Raw genomic sequence first — 13,570 nt, forward strand, 5'->3', positions numbered from 1 at the left:
ACGAGAGCTCGAAAGCCCATTAACGAGTTGGCCACACATTTTCCGCTATTACGACGAGCATCTGCTGTACCGTCGACAACACCATGCAATACCGAGCTCGTTCGACGTGGCGCGTTTCAGACATTAATAGGAATTACTTCTAGCTGCTCTTTGGACATTCACACCAACCATCAACGAATTCGAAACGATAGCAACGACGAAAAGAGAGAGAGGAAATATCCGAAGAATTTAATCTGAGGTTCCCAATTTAATTTCGAGAACCACGTTCGGCGAATAGAACATTACAGGAAATGAAACCGTCCCGGGGATTCCGAACTCGATAATTTTTCCTATCTCCGATTCGGTAAAACCCACATTCCTCGACGCATACTTTACAAGTGTCATCAATCCTTTTATATTCTTTTATTTCAAGGATTATCTTATACGTTTTTTATATTGCCCTCAGAAAACGAAAAGAGAAACACGAACCAAAGACATATACAAACATAGTATATAAGTGTCTTCATCAAAATTAAAAGCGTCGCAGAAAGAAGAAGAAAAAAAAGACATTAACCGGATGTTCGTAATTAAAAATTCCCATTTTGTCACCTCCCTGTAGAGGATTATGTGCGCCCCAGTAATAGGATAGAGTATTATAGCAGTGGAAAAAAAAAAAGCGTCTGTCTGATTTTTTTTAACAGTTTGAAGGTGGAGCCATGGCTGCCGTTGTTCTTTCTATTCGTAATGTATGGATCTTTATATAAAAGGGCCGAGAGCAAATCGCAGTTTTCCGCAGATTGCGTTTGAACAGTTCCATTTGGACGTAAAAGGCTTAACAGGGATTTTGATGGCCGCATGCCTCGAAGTGAAGGCCCGAACGCAGTTTTTGAGTGGGGTATATTGGAGCCGGACGTAATGTAGTGAAGCTAATGAGGATATCCGACGGAGATTTTTCGAAGCGGAATTCTGTTATTTGTACGTTCGTATAACTCGTGTCACGTGACGCTAATTGCGCGTTGTCGAGGCTTTAGGTTCGGTAACAGAAGACCAGACGTATATTCCCAATTACTGCTTCCTGTGCTGTTTGATCTGCTCTGTTGAAGCTTGATTATGTCGTGGCGCATGTGCGGTGATCTACAGATGATGTGCTGGTTCATCGCTTATCTTATCTGTACGCTATTTGTTCCGTACTTGTTTGGTACGTCGTCCACTACTATGGTATTAACTACGAGTAACGTTGGGAAACATGACACACAGCTTGAGGCGGCCTATCTGGCAATGTTGCCTTCATTTTGCGCTCAAATAGGATGTACGCTGTCGTCTTCAAAGAGCTTGACAGTACTGGTGCCATGACACAGCGCAAGCCAGCTTCCCAACTTGCTCAATGCGGATCGAAAGTGTCCGTGTGACAGGGGTCACACCTGTCGCACGGACACTTTCGATACGCATTGAGCCAATGCTCATCGAGCTCAATGCGGATCCGGCGCTGCTACACGGATACGTTCGAGCAGGATCGCACTTCGATCCTGCTTAACCCGATCCAGTTCGTTAAACTACTATAAACTCTGAAGGGATAACGTGCTTACTTGGAAAATAACGTACTTAGAGTAGTAACACAATGTATTGAAGGGAAGAAAAAGACGGTGGAGTCAGGAGTGCCTTTATGGTGTAGTGCCATGTTGTGAAACTGAACATGGTGTGATGACAAACAGACAAACGAAAAGTAATTCGAATAATGAGTAGAAAATGCTAAAACAAGTATTTGAAATACAGCACAAATACCTTTTGGAAAAGTACCGATGAAAATACTAGTGAAAGTATCTACACTACAGTGTTTTCAGTACGGTGCGTAAGGTACGTACAGCTCACGTCAACCTTAATAATAACTCTCAAAAAAAAATATATGGTCTCGTTTCCGTGCGCGATTACAGCAACCCCTGGGGACATAAGGCAACCTTAATTGAACAAAATTATTCAGTTAGTTTAACGGAATGAGTTTGACAATGAAAAAGTGGCTAGGAAGCAAGCGAGCTGGTGAAGATGATGCATAATGTAAAAACCCCGAGACTAGGGAACACGAAGGGACAGACACAACATTTTGTTCACTTAACATTCCCCCAGTGCCCCCGGGGTGGCTGTTACCACGCTCGGAAATGAGATTGTATTTTTTTCAGTGTTAATATTAAGGTTGGCGGGAGCAGTACAAGTCTGCTGTTATGTCACAGCGTTACAGCTTGTACGTAGCTTGAATCTGAAATATTAGCGAGTCACGGCTAACCATAGCTGTCAAAAAATCGGAAATCATGTGAGAAGTACATGGCACAACTTAGACAAAATATCGTTCGGTGTATCGATTTTAGATACAGAGGGTGGCTACCTATAGAAGTGTATCCATGCCGGCACATGCAGGTGGAAAATTCCTGTGTCCGCGTGGAACTCTAATAGGCGCGTTTCATCGTGGTAAATTTCAAAGCGATTCAACGTCGCATTCCAAAGTTACAACCAAAAACCTCCAAGATGATCCCTATATGGGAAAACAATCAAGATGGAAGCCATATGTTTAAACTTAAAATGTACTGCTATCCTGGATATTTCTAGCCACTTAGTCAGATTAGAATTCTCATTTTAGGCACCCTTATTTTGGGAGCGATCGCAAAAGTGAACAAAGTATGAGAACCGATTTTTTTTTTTTTTTTTTTTACGTGTTCCTTGCGTTATAGGAGAGTAGTAGTTTCGAAGACCTACGCCGAAAATCTATCCTCATTAAGCAGTAGAAATCACTAAGATGGTTCCACCACCCAAGATGTACTCCACACAAACTGAACAATTCCTTGCGGCTCTATTATGGTTTAAAAAATCTGGCAGATATGATGCAAGTTATAGCGGTCCGTGGACAGTAAGTCCGCGCGCACACGCAATACCGTATCTGCTGCTGCTGCGAGCGACGAGAAGCCGGCACGCGCGCGGCGCAACTCTTCACATGCCCTGGCATTTGAAGCACCAACCGCCGCTCCGCTGCTGCTCCTTTGAGGCACGTGACGCCAACGTCACAGCCAGCGTGACTCTCCCAAACGGCCAATCTGCATCTCGCGCCTTTTTCTCGTTACCTTCGCTTCACCTCGCGTCAAGAAAGAGAAGTGTTTTCGGCGATGCGACGTACGGACTAGATCTTCACGAACTTGAGCGCTGAACAGCTGTAGTTGTAAAATACACGGGAAATCTCACAGAGGCTGGAGGGTGTCGCGAATGCGCTCTTTGTCTGGAGACCTATCTGAATCATATAGACACGTAAGAAGGACCTGCTCTAAGAGAGATCTCAGACCTACGTGTCCCATGATAGCGTGTGCAACAACAGCAACCGGTTGCTTTACTACAACTTTGTAACTATAACTACAGCTTTACTATACACTATAAGGGTGCTTCTGAAAGCCTGGTAGTGCGGGCAGTAGAGCGAAAGGGAGCAGTGCGAGAAGGGTGCCTTTGAGATATTCCAAATCACCGCAGTGTCCGCCATATCTTGGAGTGTCAAATTTATGCGCAAGCCACTGAGCTGTAAAAGCCACATATTGAGTGTGGCGTCCGCAAATATGTGCCACACCTTACAAAAAGTAGTTACAAAAAATAAATACGAAGTCCTAAAATCCGTTCCTCGCATATAGGTGTTGTCTCTTGACACAATTCCCAGTTTGAGTTCATCGCTAAAATTTACCCAAGAGCGTATACAAAAAATATATAAATAAAAAACAGGGTCAAATCCTCGTTCTTTCTGCCTTTTTAAGCCAACACGATCCATACGGGCCCTTTTGTTTAGCGTCCGTCTCCCTTTGTTGGGCTATACGGTTACGCGCGGTATTAAAACGTGGGCTCGCACAAAGCCTTTTGTTCTAGCCTCCAAATTCTTTTCTAGCTGCCCTTCTTCCCCAGCTTCTCTCTTTTTCTCGTCCTCTGTCTCTGTTTTTTTTCTCTTCTTCTTTTTTCTTTTATTGTTGCAGGAAGCTTCTTCCTCACAATGACAAATTCACGCATGCGTAATGACTTTCATTGACCCTTCTGGACCCATCTTTTTGATAGCCTTCACGGAGCAAGAAAAAAAAATCGCGCCCTCAAATTAAAAAAAAACTTAAAAATGCTAAAATATCGTTGTACTTATGGCAGTTTGTCGACGGCGCAGATATGTACGCGTGTGCGCGCTATATCTTTTTACGTTGATGTCCCCTTTTTAACTCGTGATGTTAGTATGCTCTCTCTCTCTCTCTCTCTCTAAAGGGCCTCGCGAAAAATGGGCTGATTTATGTCCGCAGTTAAAGTCTCGTTGTTGCGAGGCGATGAGCCTTCTTAAACGCTCTGGCGCGATCCCGTAGGCATGATCGGAGATTGTACGAAAGATGTTTTTTTTTCTTCTTCTTCTTTCTCCTCTTTCTTATCATACTCTTGCGAAGGAAGACTAGACCTGTTATAATTCGTGTTAGACGTGTGATGGCCGTGGGAATCAGAGATAGGCCGTGTGCTTTCTTGCCATACCTGCTCTTTGAAACAGTGAATACCACAACCCTTTGGACCTAGAGTTTACGTGTTTACGACCGTTTATGTGGCTTAATTGATTGATCAATAAAATTGACTAAGTTGAATGACAGGTCGCCGATGTAAGTTCTACGCCCAAAACCTAGCAAACCTCTCCCAACGGAGCGAGGACCCGCCCCCGCCTAATGTTTTCTCCCTGTTGTGTCTGCTTTTGCGGATGATTGGCAGCCTTGATCTACCCAAGTTCCATTCTCCAATTACGATTTGAGGTGTTCTAATAACAGGCGAAGAGTGTTAGTGTTTTAAATGCACACACAGTGATAGTGTTTTAAATGCACAAGACACGAATCATTATCATTAAAAACACAGAGTGGCTTATATGCTAGTCGTTTGACAGGAATGCCGTGCGACACCAATTTTTTTTAAAACCAAGGATGCTGAAAAGAGCTGAAGACACGAATATGAACAAACTAACCAGATTCGCACTTCCGGCAAGGTTACTCGGCTCCTGCCGACGCACACAAATTGACAGTTTGTTTTTACAATGTTTCTTTCTTTCTTTTTTCTTTGGTATATACTTGGAAAAAAAAAAACTATGATGAAGATTGTAGTTTTATGGCGTACAAGCAGCTCTGGCTACAGTGCAGCAAAGAAAATCATAGGACGTTTAAATAACCAATATCTGTTTCACAAAATGTAAAAAGCTTATAAAAGGTGAAAGAGTCGCATCAACCAGCAATAGGGCTCGTGTAGTGAAAAAATAAAAAAATAAAAAATCAGTAGCATCACCAACATCGCCTTCCTCTTTCAAACAACGCAGCACTTACGCATGCAATCTCATTCTGTCTTTTAATCTTCACTTCCGCCCCTGAAAGCCTCGCTTCCAACGTCACAGATGACGCACTGTCACAAGGAAACCAAAAATCTCACCTGATCTTCACCTCGTTTATTGACGCTTCCGTCGCGAGAAAGCATTCACTAGCGTAGAGAGAGAAAAAAAAAGAAATAAAGAAAAAAAAACATCTTCACGGAACGGCCCTGTTTACGGGACACGAAGGAACCGTTTCCTTCTTGGCGTTTGTTTCCCCAGAAACCTCCACCATCCCAATACACTTTCCCATCACGAGCCCAAGAAAGACGGAAATGAGATTATACTTCCGTCCCAAATGTTCCCGGAGAGCCAAAGAAAAATAAACACGAACTCATCGCATCTCGAATCTTTCCCCTGCTCCTCGCTCTTTCTTAACGCGACTTTTTTTCATTTTTTTTTCATACATTTTATCTTATCATCGTCCCCTTTACGTTCGGTCCCACTGTGTGTAATACTACGTGCATCGAAGGCTGTAGAAACTCAGTTACCCAAGTCACGATCTTCTGTTGGCTTGTGTTGCGACCGCGTCTGTTGCAACAGCTGCGACTTTCTTGTGCGTAGCCGTCGTTAGCCGAAGTAAGCCTTTGTTGAGGCTGCCTGAGGTGAGTTCGCCTGAGGTAAAGTGGGCAAGGTATTGTGGCTTTGAAAAGCTCTCTATTCTTACAACGTTATGTAACAGAATTCCTTCGATGTAGTGTGCTCGAAACGGTTCTTACTCCTTTCTTGTTGTTGTGACGTCTAATATATCAGCCGTTATCTGCTAAGTTCAGAGCGCCCTCAAGTGGGAAAACTAATTCATTGACCAGCCAGTGACCACTGTGGCGTCGCTCACGATGATTCTTGTCTCGGGCTTTACCGCCATCATCATCATCATCATCATCATCAACAACAACAACAACACGACCACGAAAGCTCATCCTTGGATTTTTGAACTCTCGACCCCAGTAGTTACGACTTACGATTGTTCATCAAGATTTTCGTGTCTTTCAGCACAGACGATGTATACGCAAAAAACACGTGACGCGTTTAGATCTTTAATTCACACTTATTTAGTTTTTGTAGTGTTGGTGTAGCATGTTGGTCCGACCTAGTCAAGACTTGCGTTTCCATTTTGTTTATGGTTTCTATAATAACAATGTGTGCACAAACACACCATATTCTGAAAATTCTCGTGTTTGTTCTTTTAACTCTGGGTAACGTAATGTACGCTCACTATACTTTCGGTTTTGTAAGCCTTCTACTGGTCAAAAGAAAGGCGTTATAAGCACTGATGTGGCTGCTATCCTCCTGGCTGGCGCCCTCTGTGCCTTATGAAGAGCAGGCAATATTGCGGTGTGTTGCCGATGTTGTAACAAAAAGTTGTTACTGCCTAATTGGTTCTCCTGTCTTTTTCTTTTTTCTTCTCTCTCTATATATAGTCAGGACCGTCATGAATGTTATCTCCCAGTGCAGGAGTGAAAAATGCAATGGATGTATTGTTATTTTTCCAAGGTGTCGGCACAAAGTGACCTGCAGGCAGCCCAGTATGCCCAAAAGGGAGGAAGAAATCTATCCGCCATGACACCTTATCTCTTTTCTTGGACGGGACTCCTCTTCTTATCTGTTGCCTCTGCCACAAGGCTCTTCAATGACACCACTTCCAACACCACAACTGACGGTAAGCACACGGAGCGATGTATGCCCATATTACATAATGGAGGTGATCGTTTCATAGTGTGGAAGACATTGGCTTCTCCGCATAGCGTTCGCGCCATCCGCAAAGCTCGCTTTAAGGGATAGCTGGACAACTTTGTTCTTTTATCAGTCAGTTCATGATCATCTGGCTCGGTATGTCTAGAATATTTCGCAACCAGAATTATTCTGTCACAGCACAAATGGCCTTCTTCTTGTTGCCGTTTTGTCATGCTCAATTAAACGCTGCTCATCCGCATGTGCAATTTCATCCTGTTTGAAAGAGGTAAGTAAATCACGTTACGCGATTCGGAAAAGAAAAGCTGCAGCATGCGCATCAAATGACAGCGCCTCATCCGATGCTTTTCCGCCTAGCATCCGCAATTCAAATCATCAAACGTTCGTCTGCTACACAAAGGAAATAACACCAAAGGCTTCCCTTAATACGACGAGCCTCTGGCAACAACGGCCAAGCATGATAGTCATTTCGCCTTAAATGTCTTATACAGGCCATTATAAGAAGGAACGTCGTTATTTTCACGTTTCCCCCGAAAACAAAACGATATGCAGCGCCATCTGCTTTAGGTCGTAAGCAGTGGCGCAAGGTTTAAGCGCTGTTGGTTTAAGCCGGAAATGTAGCTGCACATCTGCCGCATACATTACAAGAGCAAGTGTGTCTGATTGTCGATGATGCGCGCCTTTTTTGTATGCCGCTTTTTGTACTTCTGCAAGTTATGCGCCATCGCAGATGTACAGCACATCTGATTTTCCCGCCCGAACTGTCGTCTGCTATCGCAGTGTTTGATATCTGCATGTCGTCTGCTCGCTGATTCGATCGTTCAGGAGCGTTTATTTTTCTTTTCCGCTTCCGCTTTTTCCTTTCTGCTTTGCAAAGCGAAGAAAGCGAAAAAAGGACTCATATTCGAGGCGAGGAATTTCAACGCTTACCTTTTCAACGTCCGAATAAGCTGAGATCGCGAAGTCTGACTGGGCCTTAGCAGGATTTGCATATTTCCTTCCTTCACACTCGCTGTTCAGTGTAAAGTACGAGGTATTTGCGCACTGTTCCTTTTTGTTTTTCCTGGGAACAAATGCAAATATCGCGAACAGAACAAAAAGTCGAATATAGGCCGTCTTCGCTGCTTGCGTCGGCAATCATTAAGTTATCCCCACGTACGGCGACGGAAACGGAGATCAAAGCATTTTTGCATACAGCCTTTTTCGAAGGAGAAAAGGAATGCTTAATTTACCTACCGCGTTTTGCATGTTACTGAAGCGAAGGGCAGCACATCATCTTCACTTTGTGCTTCGAAAGGGGGCGATCCGGTTTTATTTGCTCTTGAAACTGAATGGAGCCACGGATTTTGTCTATATAATGATGCCCGGTAATCTACTTTATTCACTTAGGAAACTCTACCTTCCATTGTGCATGTTAAGGAAGGAACAGCGTTAAACTTTACGTTTTTCCGATTCGTCTTCTCTTAAAAGTCGGCGATTTGATTCGCCATATTATGAAGAACACCAGTGTACGATGTTTCGCAATGTTGCATACTAATGCCCTTAATGCTGTTTCCTTACTTGTGTGCGCTTTTATTTGTTTACATATTTACTATCCTTGTTTCGTCCCCTCTCCTTTGTCACCTTTTCTTTCTTTCTCTCTCTCCCTTACTTTTGCTGAAGCCGCCTGTATACTTATTACTGAACCCAATTTGTTTCTCTTCTCTCTCTCTCTCTCTCTTTTATATGCGTCATTTCTTTCTGTCCGTTCCAACGTTTCTGAACTTCCCAGAGTGCACACCTGACGAAGACACAATAGAGTAAGGACTGAGCTTACGCCGGCGATTTACAAAGTACCAGAAGCACACACAAGAAAGAAACTTTTCTTGTACATTTCTACTTCGTACGAAGAAAAGCACTGTCTAACTTCGAAATATCAGAAACAGGAAGACATGAAACGTATATTTATTAATTAACGTAATAAATAGATGTTTCATCTCTTTCTTTTTCTTTTCTTTTTTTCGGCTACTTCATTTAGGAATGAATAGCAAGCTACAATGTTTCAGAGGGAACGTTGCGAACCATCAGATTCCTGACTATACCTCACTCATTTAATAGCGTTACCGAGGCATCAAATATTTCAAGTTGGGCCTAGCTTAACGTTTTTATATCGTTCTCTTCCGACAGCTTTTCCCATTTGATTCGCAGTTTTTGTCCAGTTCTTCTAACAAATCCGTAATCAATGGCACGGAGTTTTCCCCTGCGAAAGCAATCCAACGCGTGAGTCTTAGAGCATTATGTCACGTTTCGGTGTAATTTTATTTTTGAACTTGGGCATCGTATCTACCGTTGCCAATGGGATTCCATTGGAATCAATTCCGAGCATTTGGAAAGCGAAGATTGCTTCGGGATGTTTATTTTTACGGGTTTATGGGTATTTCTGCCGCTTCCTCACGTATTCGGCGAAATCGTGGCAAAGTCTCTGTGGGCTTTGCGCGGGAAGATATATACGAATAGAAGAGGCGGTAATACCGTCATAGAAAATTGATATTTGCTCTCATTCGGAAGGTATGGAAGAAAAAAAAAAAAAACGTGTTGAGTATGTTTTTGAAAGGTTTTCGACACACCGTCTTGAATGACAAGGATGAAATTGCGTGCAGGTGCGAATTTGTCTATTCAAGTTTATGTGTATGTGCGTGTTTTTTTTTAAATTCCGTGTTAACGCCGCGAAGCAACTGTGGCTATGAGCGTCGTACATACGCGGACAGATGGAGAGAGGACAGCAGGAAGAAATGAGAGATAAGGGTGTCCTGTGTCCTGGCTGGTAGCACAGCCGGTGGTAGGATTTGAACCCACCACTTACCTGTCAGTTTTCAGCATGACCTTGAAGCTATACCACCAACGAAGTGTACGTGTTTACACCTGGTGTATATTACCACGAGGGAGCGACTGAGGGCATGTAGCAGCGTAGACTGAAGGTTTACTACGCGTGAATACTGACTTCACGGGAATAGTCCTGACATTCACTTAGAATGTCTGGAATGAACAATTTATTCTTTGAGACACTTACGCGTTTCATATTGTTAGAAAGGAAAACCAGAGGCCGGGCATAAAACTATTGCTCAGTTTTAATATGTGGGCAATATCGTAGAACGTGAGGAAAAACAATGTGCAAGTTTCCGTCGATGCAGAATCAAAAATAACAAATACGGTTAAGAGCATCAACCCTTTACTATGTACACATAAAAAAACACGTGACTTGTAACAGGCCCTCAAACCTGTAGAAGTGCGGCCTACTGCACGAAAGTCTTGTTTTTTAATGTTTATATAGAAAACAGTTGATGCTCTTAACCGTCTTTGTTATTATATGTGAGCGATAGTTTGAATGTTCCTCCTGGAGATTGTGTGTGTGAGAGAGAGAGAGCCCCATGATGTCGATGACGATGACTCTTCCCCACAACTTTCTCCTGAACGATGCAATCCTTCCGACATTATCGGGGTTGGTCGACAATCTGGTTTGCCTGAACATGCCAGCATGTTGAGGGGCATAAGGCACACTGGAAAGAGTTTGCCCTATCTGCAAACGTCATGGTCGGGCAGTCATGTAAGTTCGACAGGCGCTGCCTTATTTACGTTTTTATCTTGATGTTGTGTTTGTGGGAGTTGCTGAAGTAAACTTCATACGTAATATACAAATTTCGGCGAAAATCGGACACCTACAAGGGCGCGCAGGCTAAAAATCCTCGATCTTTCGAGCTGCGGTGTGTATCATAACTACAGAGAGAGAGAGAGAGAAAAAAAAGGAGTAATGTTAGTCATCTTGAGGACTAACAATTAGTCCTTATCGGGACTGAATGCGCGGAGTGCGGGGGAGTAAACTGTGGGGTCAGGTGACTAAATTGGGGAGTGAGGGGGGGGGGTGAGTAAAAAGAGTAAGAAGAAATTGGCACCACCAACGTGGAAGCCGGCTACACCATATCATGTGAACAATTATGAGCACATGAACGTACATATAGACACTTGGAGTGGAGACACTCAGGTGCGGACAGTCACCGAAAATCAAATATACCACAAATCAAAGGGAAAAAAAGGAATATAAATGAATTTCGCGTCAGCGAAATTCGCGAACAGCGCCAATTTCACACAGGGACAAGATTTTCTACGGATGAGACCAAGGCACGCAGCGGCTTTGATGCGGGGGAGGAGAGGGGAATGGGGAGTAATTGCAGTATATACAGGAGACTAGAACCTTTTTCTCCCCAATTTAGTCCTTTTTTTACCTTATAGAGTGTACCTATACTACACGCTACCATGTATAAGATGTGTCACCCTTCATGTACTTAATGGAGACGTACCGAGTGACGTGACCGTGTTCTTTTCACTGCCCCGTTCTCATGCACGACCTTGACGAACGTACGTGATTTCACTGCTGTTTCAATGGGGACCGAGAGCCTGGAGTCGATATTATTCGATGCCGTTGACTGATACGACATCACGTCCCCAACGACGTAGTCGTGTTTGTCCTTCGTGTTCTTCAAGCAGAACATCGCTTGATGACACGCACAGGTACACGCCCATCTCAGAGTCTTCCAGAAAACTTTCTCTCTCTCTCTCTCGCTGAAGTGTGGGAGATCAGCAGCAGGTGAGGCTGTCCTAACAGCAAAAAAATAAATCCTAATACGCCGTTTTAAAACTTTGAAGGACTGCCGTAATATCCGTGCTGTGATAGAGCAAATTACTCTCAAAACCCAACGCAGCGTTCAAAGTACGGTCGATATCGGACGGTCTAACCGCAAGAGAGACCACTCTTGCAGAAAAGAGAGAAGCGAAGATATCAATAATAGAACGACGCAATCCACGAACTTTCTACACGATTACAATGTCGTATAGAGCACAGCACCTGTGACGGCTATGGAATCCCTTACACTGCGTTGAACACAGCTCGCGTCTATCGCATCTATCCAATACACGGAAAAAGGGCAATTCTCTTCCATGGGTTAGAGCGCTACTACCGGGCTCAAACGATCCGGACGAAAGCGCGTCAGGTTATTGCACATATACCACCACTTCCTATATAGCGAAACAGGGAAAGTATTTAGGTGCTCTTTCTGCGTGCGCTTGTTTGTCGTCACCTGTATCGTGTCTGATACCCGAGTAACACGCGCACGAAAAATGACGAAAAGTATTTCGTGCGTTAAATGGCAGTGAGAAAGTGTAAGCTACCGTGCCTCCATTCATAAACGAGCATGATTCCCCACAATGCTGCGGCGGATGATGCGAAAAATATCATAGCCTTCGGCTGCTGTGATCGCGAGCGCTCAACGACGTAGCCTGCGACGCAGCCACTAGATATCCCGTAGCAGACGACAGGAAAAGACGTTGACGGTGCCGTCTGCTAAGTGTCGTCTGCTAAGTGCACAGTACGCCACGCCTGATATTCCGGCTCCGTGTGAATGCTCAACATAACACGGGACGGAACTTCCGTTCCGTGAACAGTGTTTTCGCTTTTTCTTCCACTAGAATATTCCGTATGAGGACGTCGCTCGTGTGAATACACGGATGCGGTTTTATTCGCGCACAAGTCCCGAACGGCGCAACGTATGAAACCCGTTCCTTTTGTATTACTGTAAAGGTAACGTCGCCTTTCATTCCACGAGGAGAATTTCTCGCGTTTTAGTGCCTTTTTGTTTTAATGTAATTCGTGCGGTGCCCCACTGGCAGTTTTAATGACATTTGCCTCAGTACCATTTTCTGCCTACTGAGTTCGTCACAACTCATGCACTCGCCCATGAAGTGCATACTCTCGCTCCCATTGTCTGTGCAAGTAACAATTTTCGTTTGCGTAATACCACTTTCTACTATACAACACGAAATGATCTCTTAAATTTGAGCTCAGTATCTTTCGACGAAAGAAGTCTCGATTTCTAAGAAATTTGCATCTACTAAAGCAAAGGAACTTGAGATGCCATTTTGCTATGGTCGGTCACGTCATTGCAACATTTTTGAACTGACATGATCCATCAGCTTAACTATCATTATACATTTCAGAATGTTGTGTGCATTTTAAACCGCGTAATAACGTAACTTATACCCGCTTTACTTAAAGAGTGGTACCCATCGACATCATCCCGTTCAGTGTAATAGGAAAAGGACGTATGACACGTGCTTCGTAAATAATAACATTCGAGACAAGAATGACATTAGACAATAATGTCATCTTTCGTTGCCCATGTGGCGCGGCAGCCTTTTCCATCATGGTCATCTACCAACTCGCTCTGCTCTACTACTGAAGTCCAAATGACATCTCTATATACATTTCTTCCGTGCGGACGAGACTCATTTGCCTCCCGTCGGGCACAAATGAAATCATATTTCCTTTTTCGCCCAGCATGTATGTATTTATAAGGCAGCGTCTATGCCCCCCTTATATATGCTGCGCAGAACACATATATGTGTGTTAGCTGTATACACAGCGTATATAGTTGGGAATCCAACGAGGTGCGAAAACGAGGTGGGATGGGAGAGGAGGTG

General features: G+C 43.7%; 1 protein-coding gene across 3 annotated transcripts in view; it reads left to right on the forward strand.

Annotated features, from left to right (window-relative positions):
* Nucleotides 1-13,570, forward strand: part of LOC135394757 (uncharacterized) — a 96,712-nt gene that overhangs the window by 75,916 nt on the left and 7,226 nt on the right. For 2 of the 3 annotated variants that reach the window (XM_064625697.1, XM_064625694.1), the window contains exon 2: nucleotides 6,863-7,028. In XM_064625697.1, the coding sequence (XP_064481767.1) occupies nucleotides 6,929-7,028 (100 nt within the window). In that variant the 5' untranslated portion in view covers nucleotides 6,863-6,928. Of the gene's footprint in view, nucleotides 1-5,953; nucleotides 6,003-6,862; nucleotides 7,029-13,570 lie in introns of those variants that run through there. The other variant, XM_064625695.1, reaches the window with a different exon arrangement.

This window comes from Ornithodoros turicata, chromosome 5 (assembly GCF_037126465.1).
Source record: "Ornithodoros turicata isolate Travis chromosome 5, ASM3712646v1, whole genome shotgun sequence".
In the NCBI taxonomy this organism is placed as follows: domain Eukaryota; kingdom Metazoa; phylum Arthropoda; class Arachnida; order Ixodida; family Argasidae; genus Ornithodoros; species Ornithodoros turicata.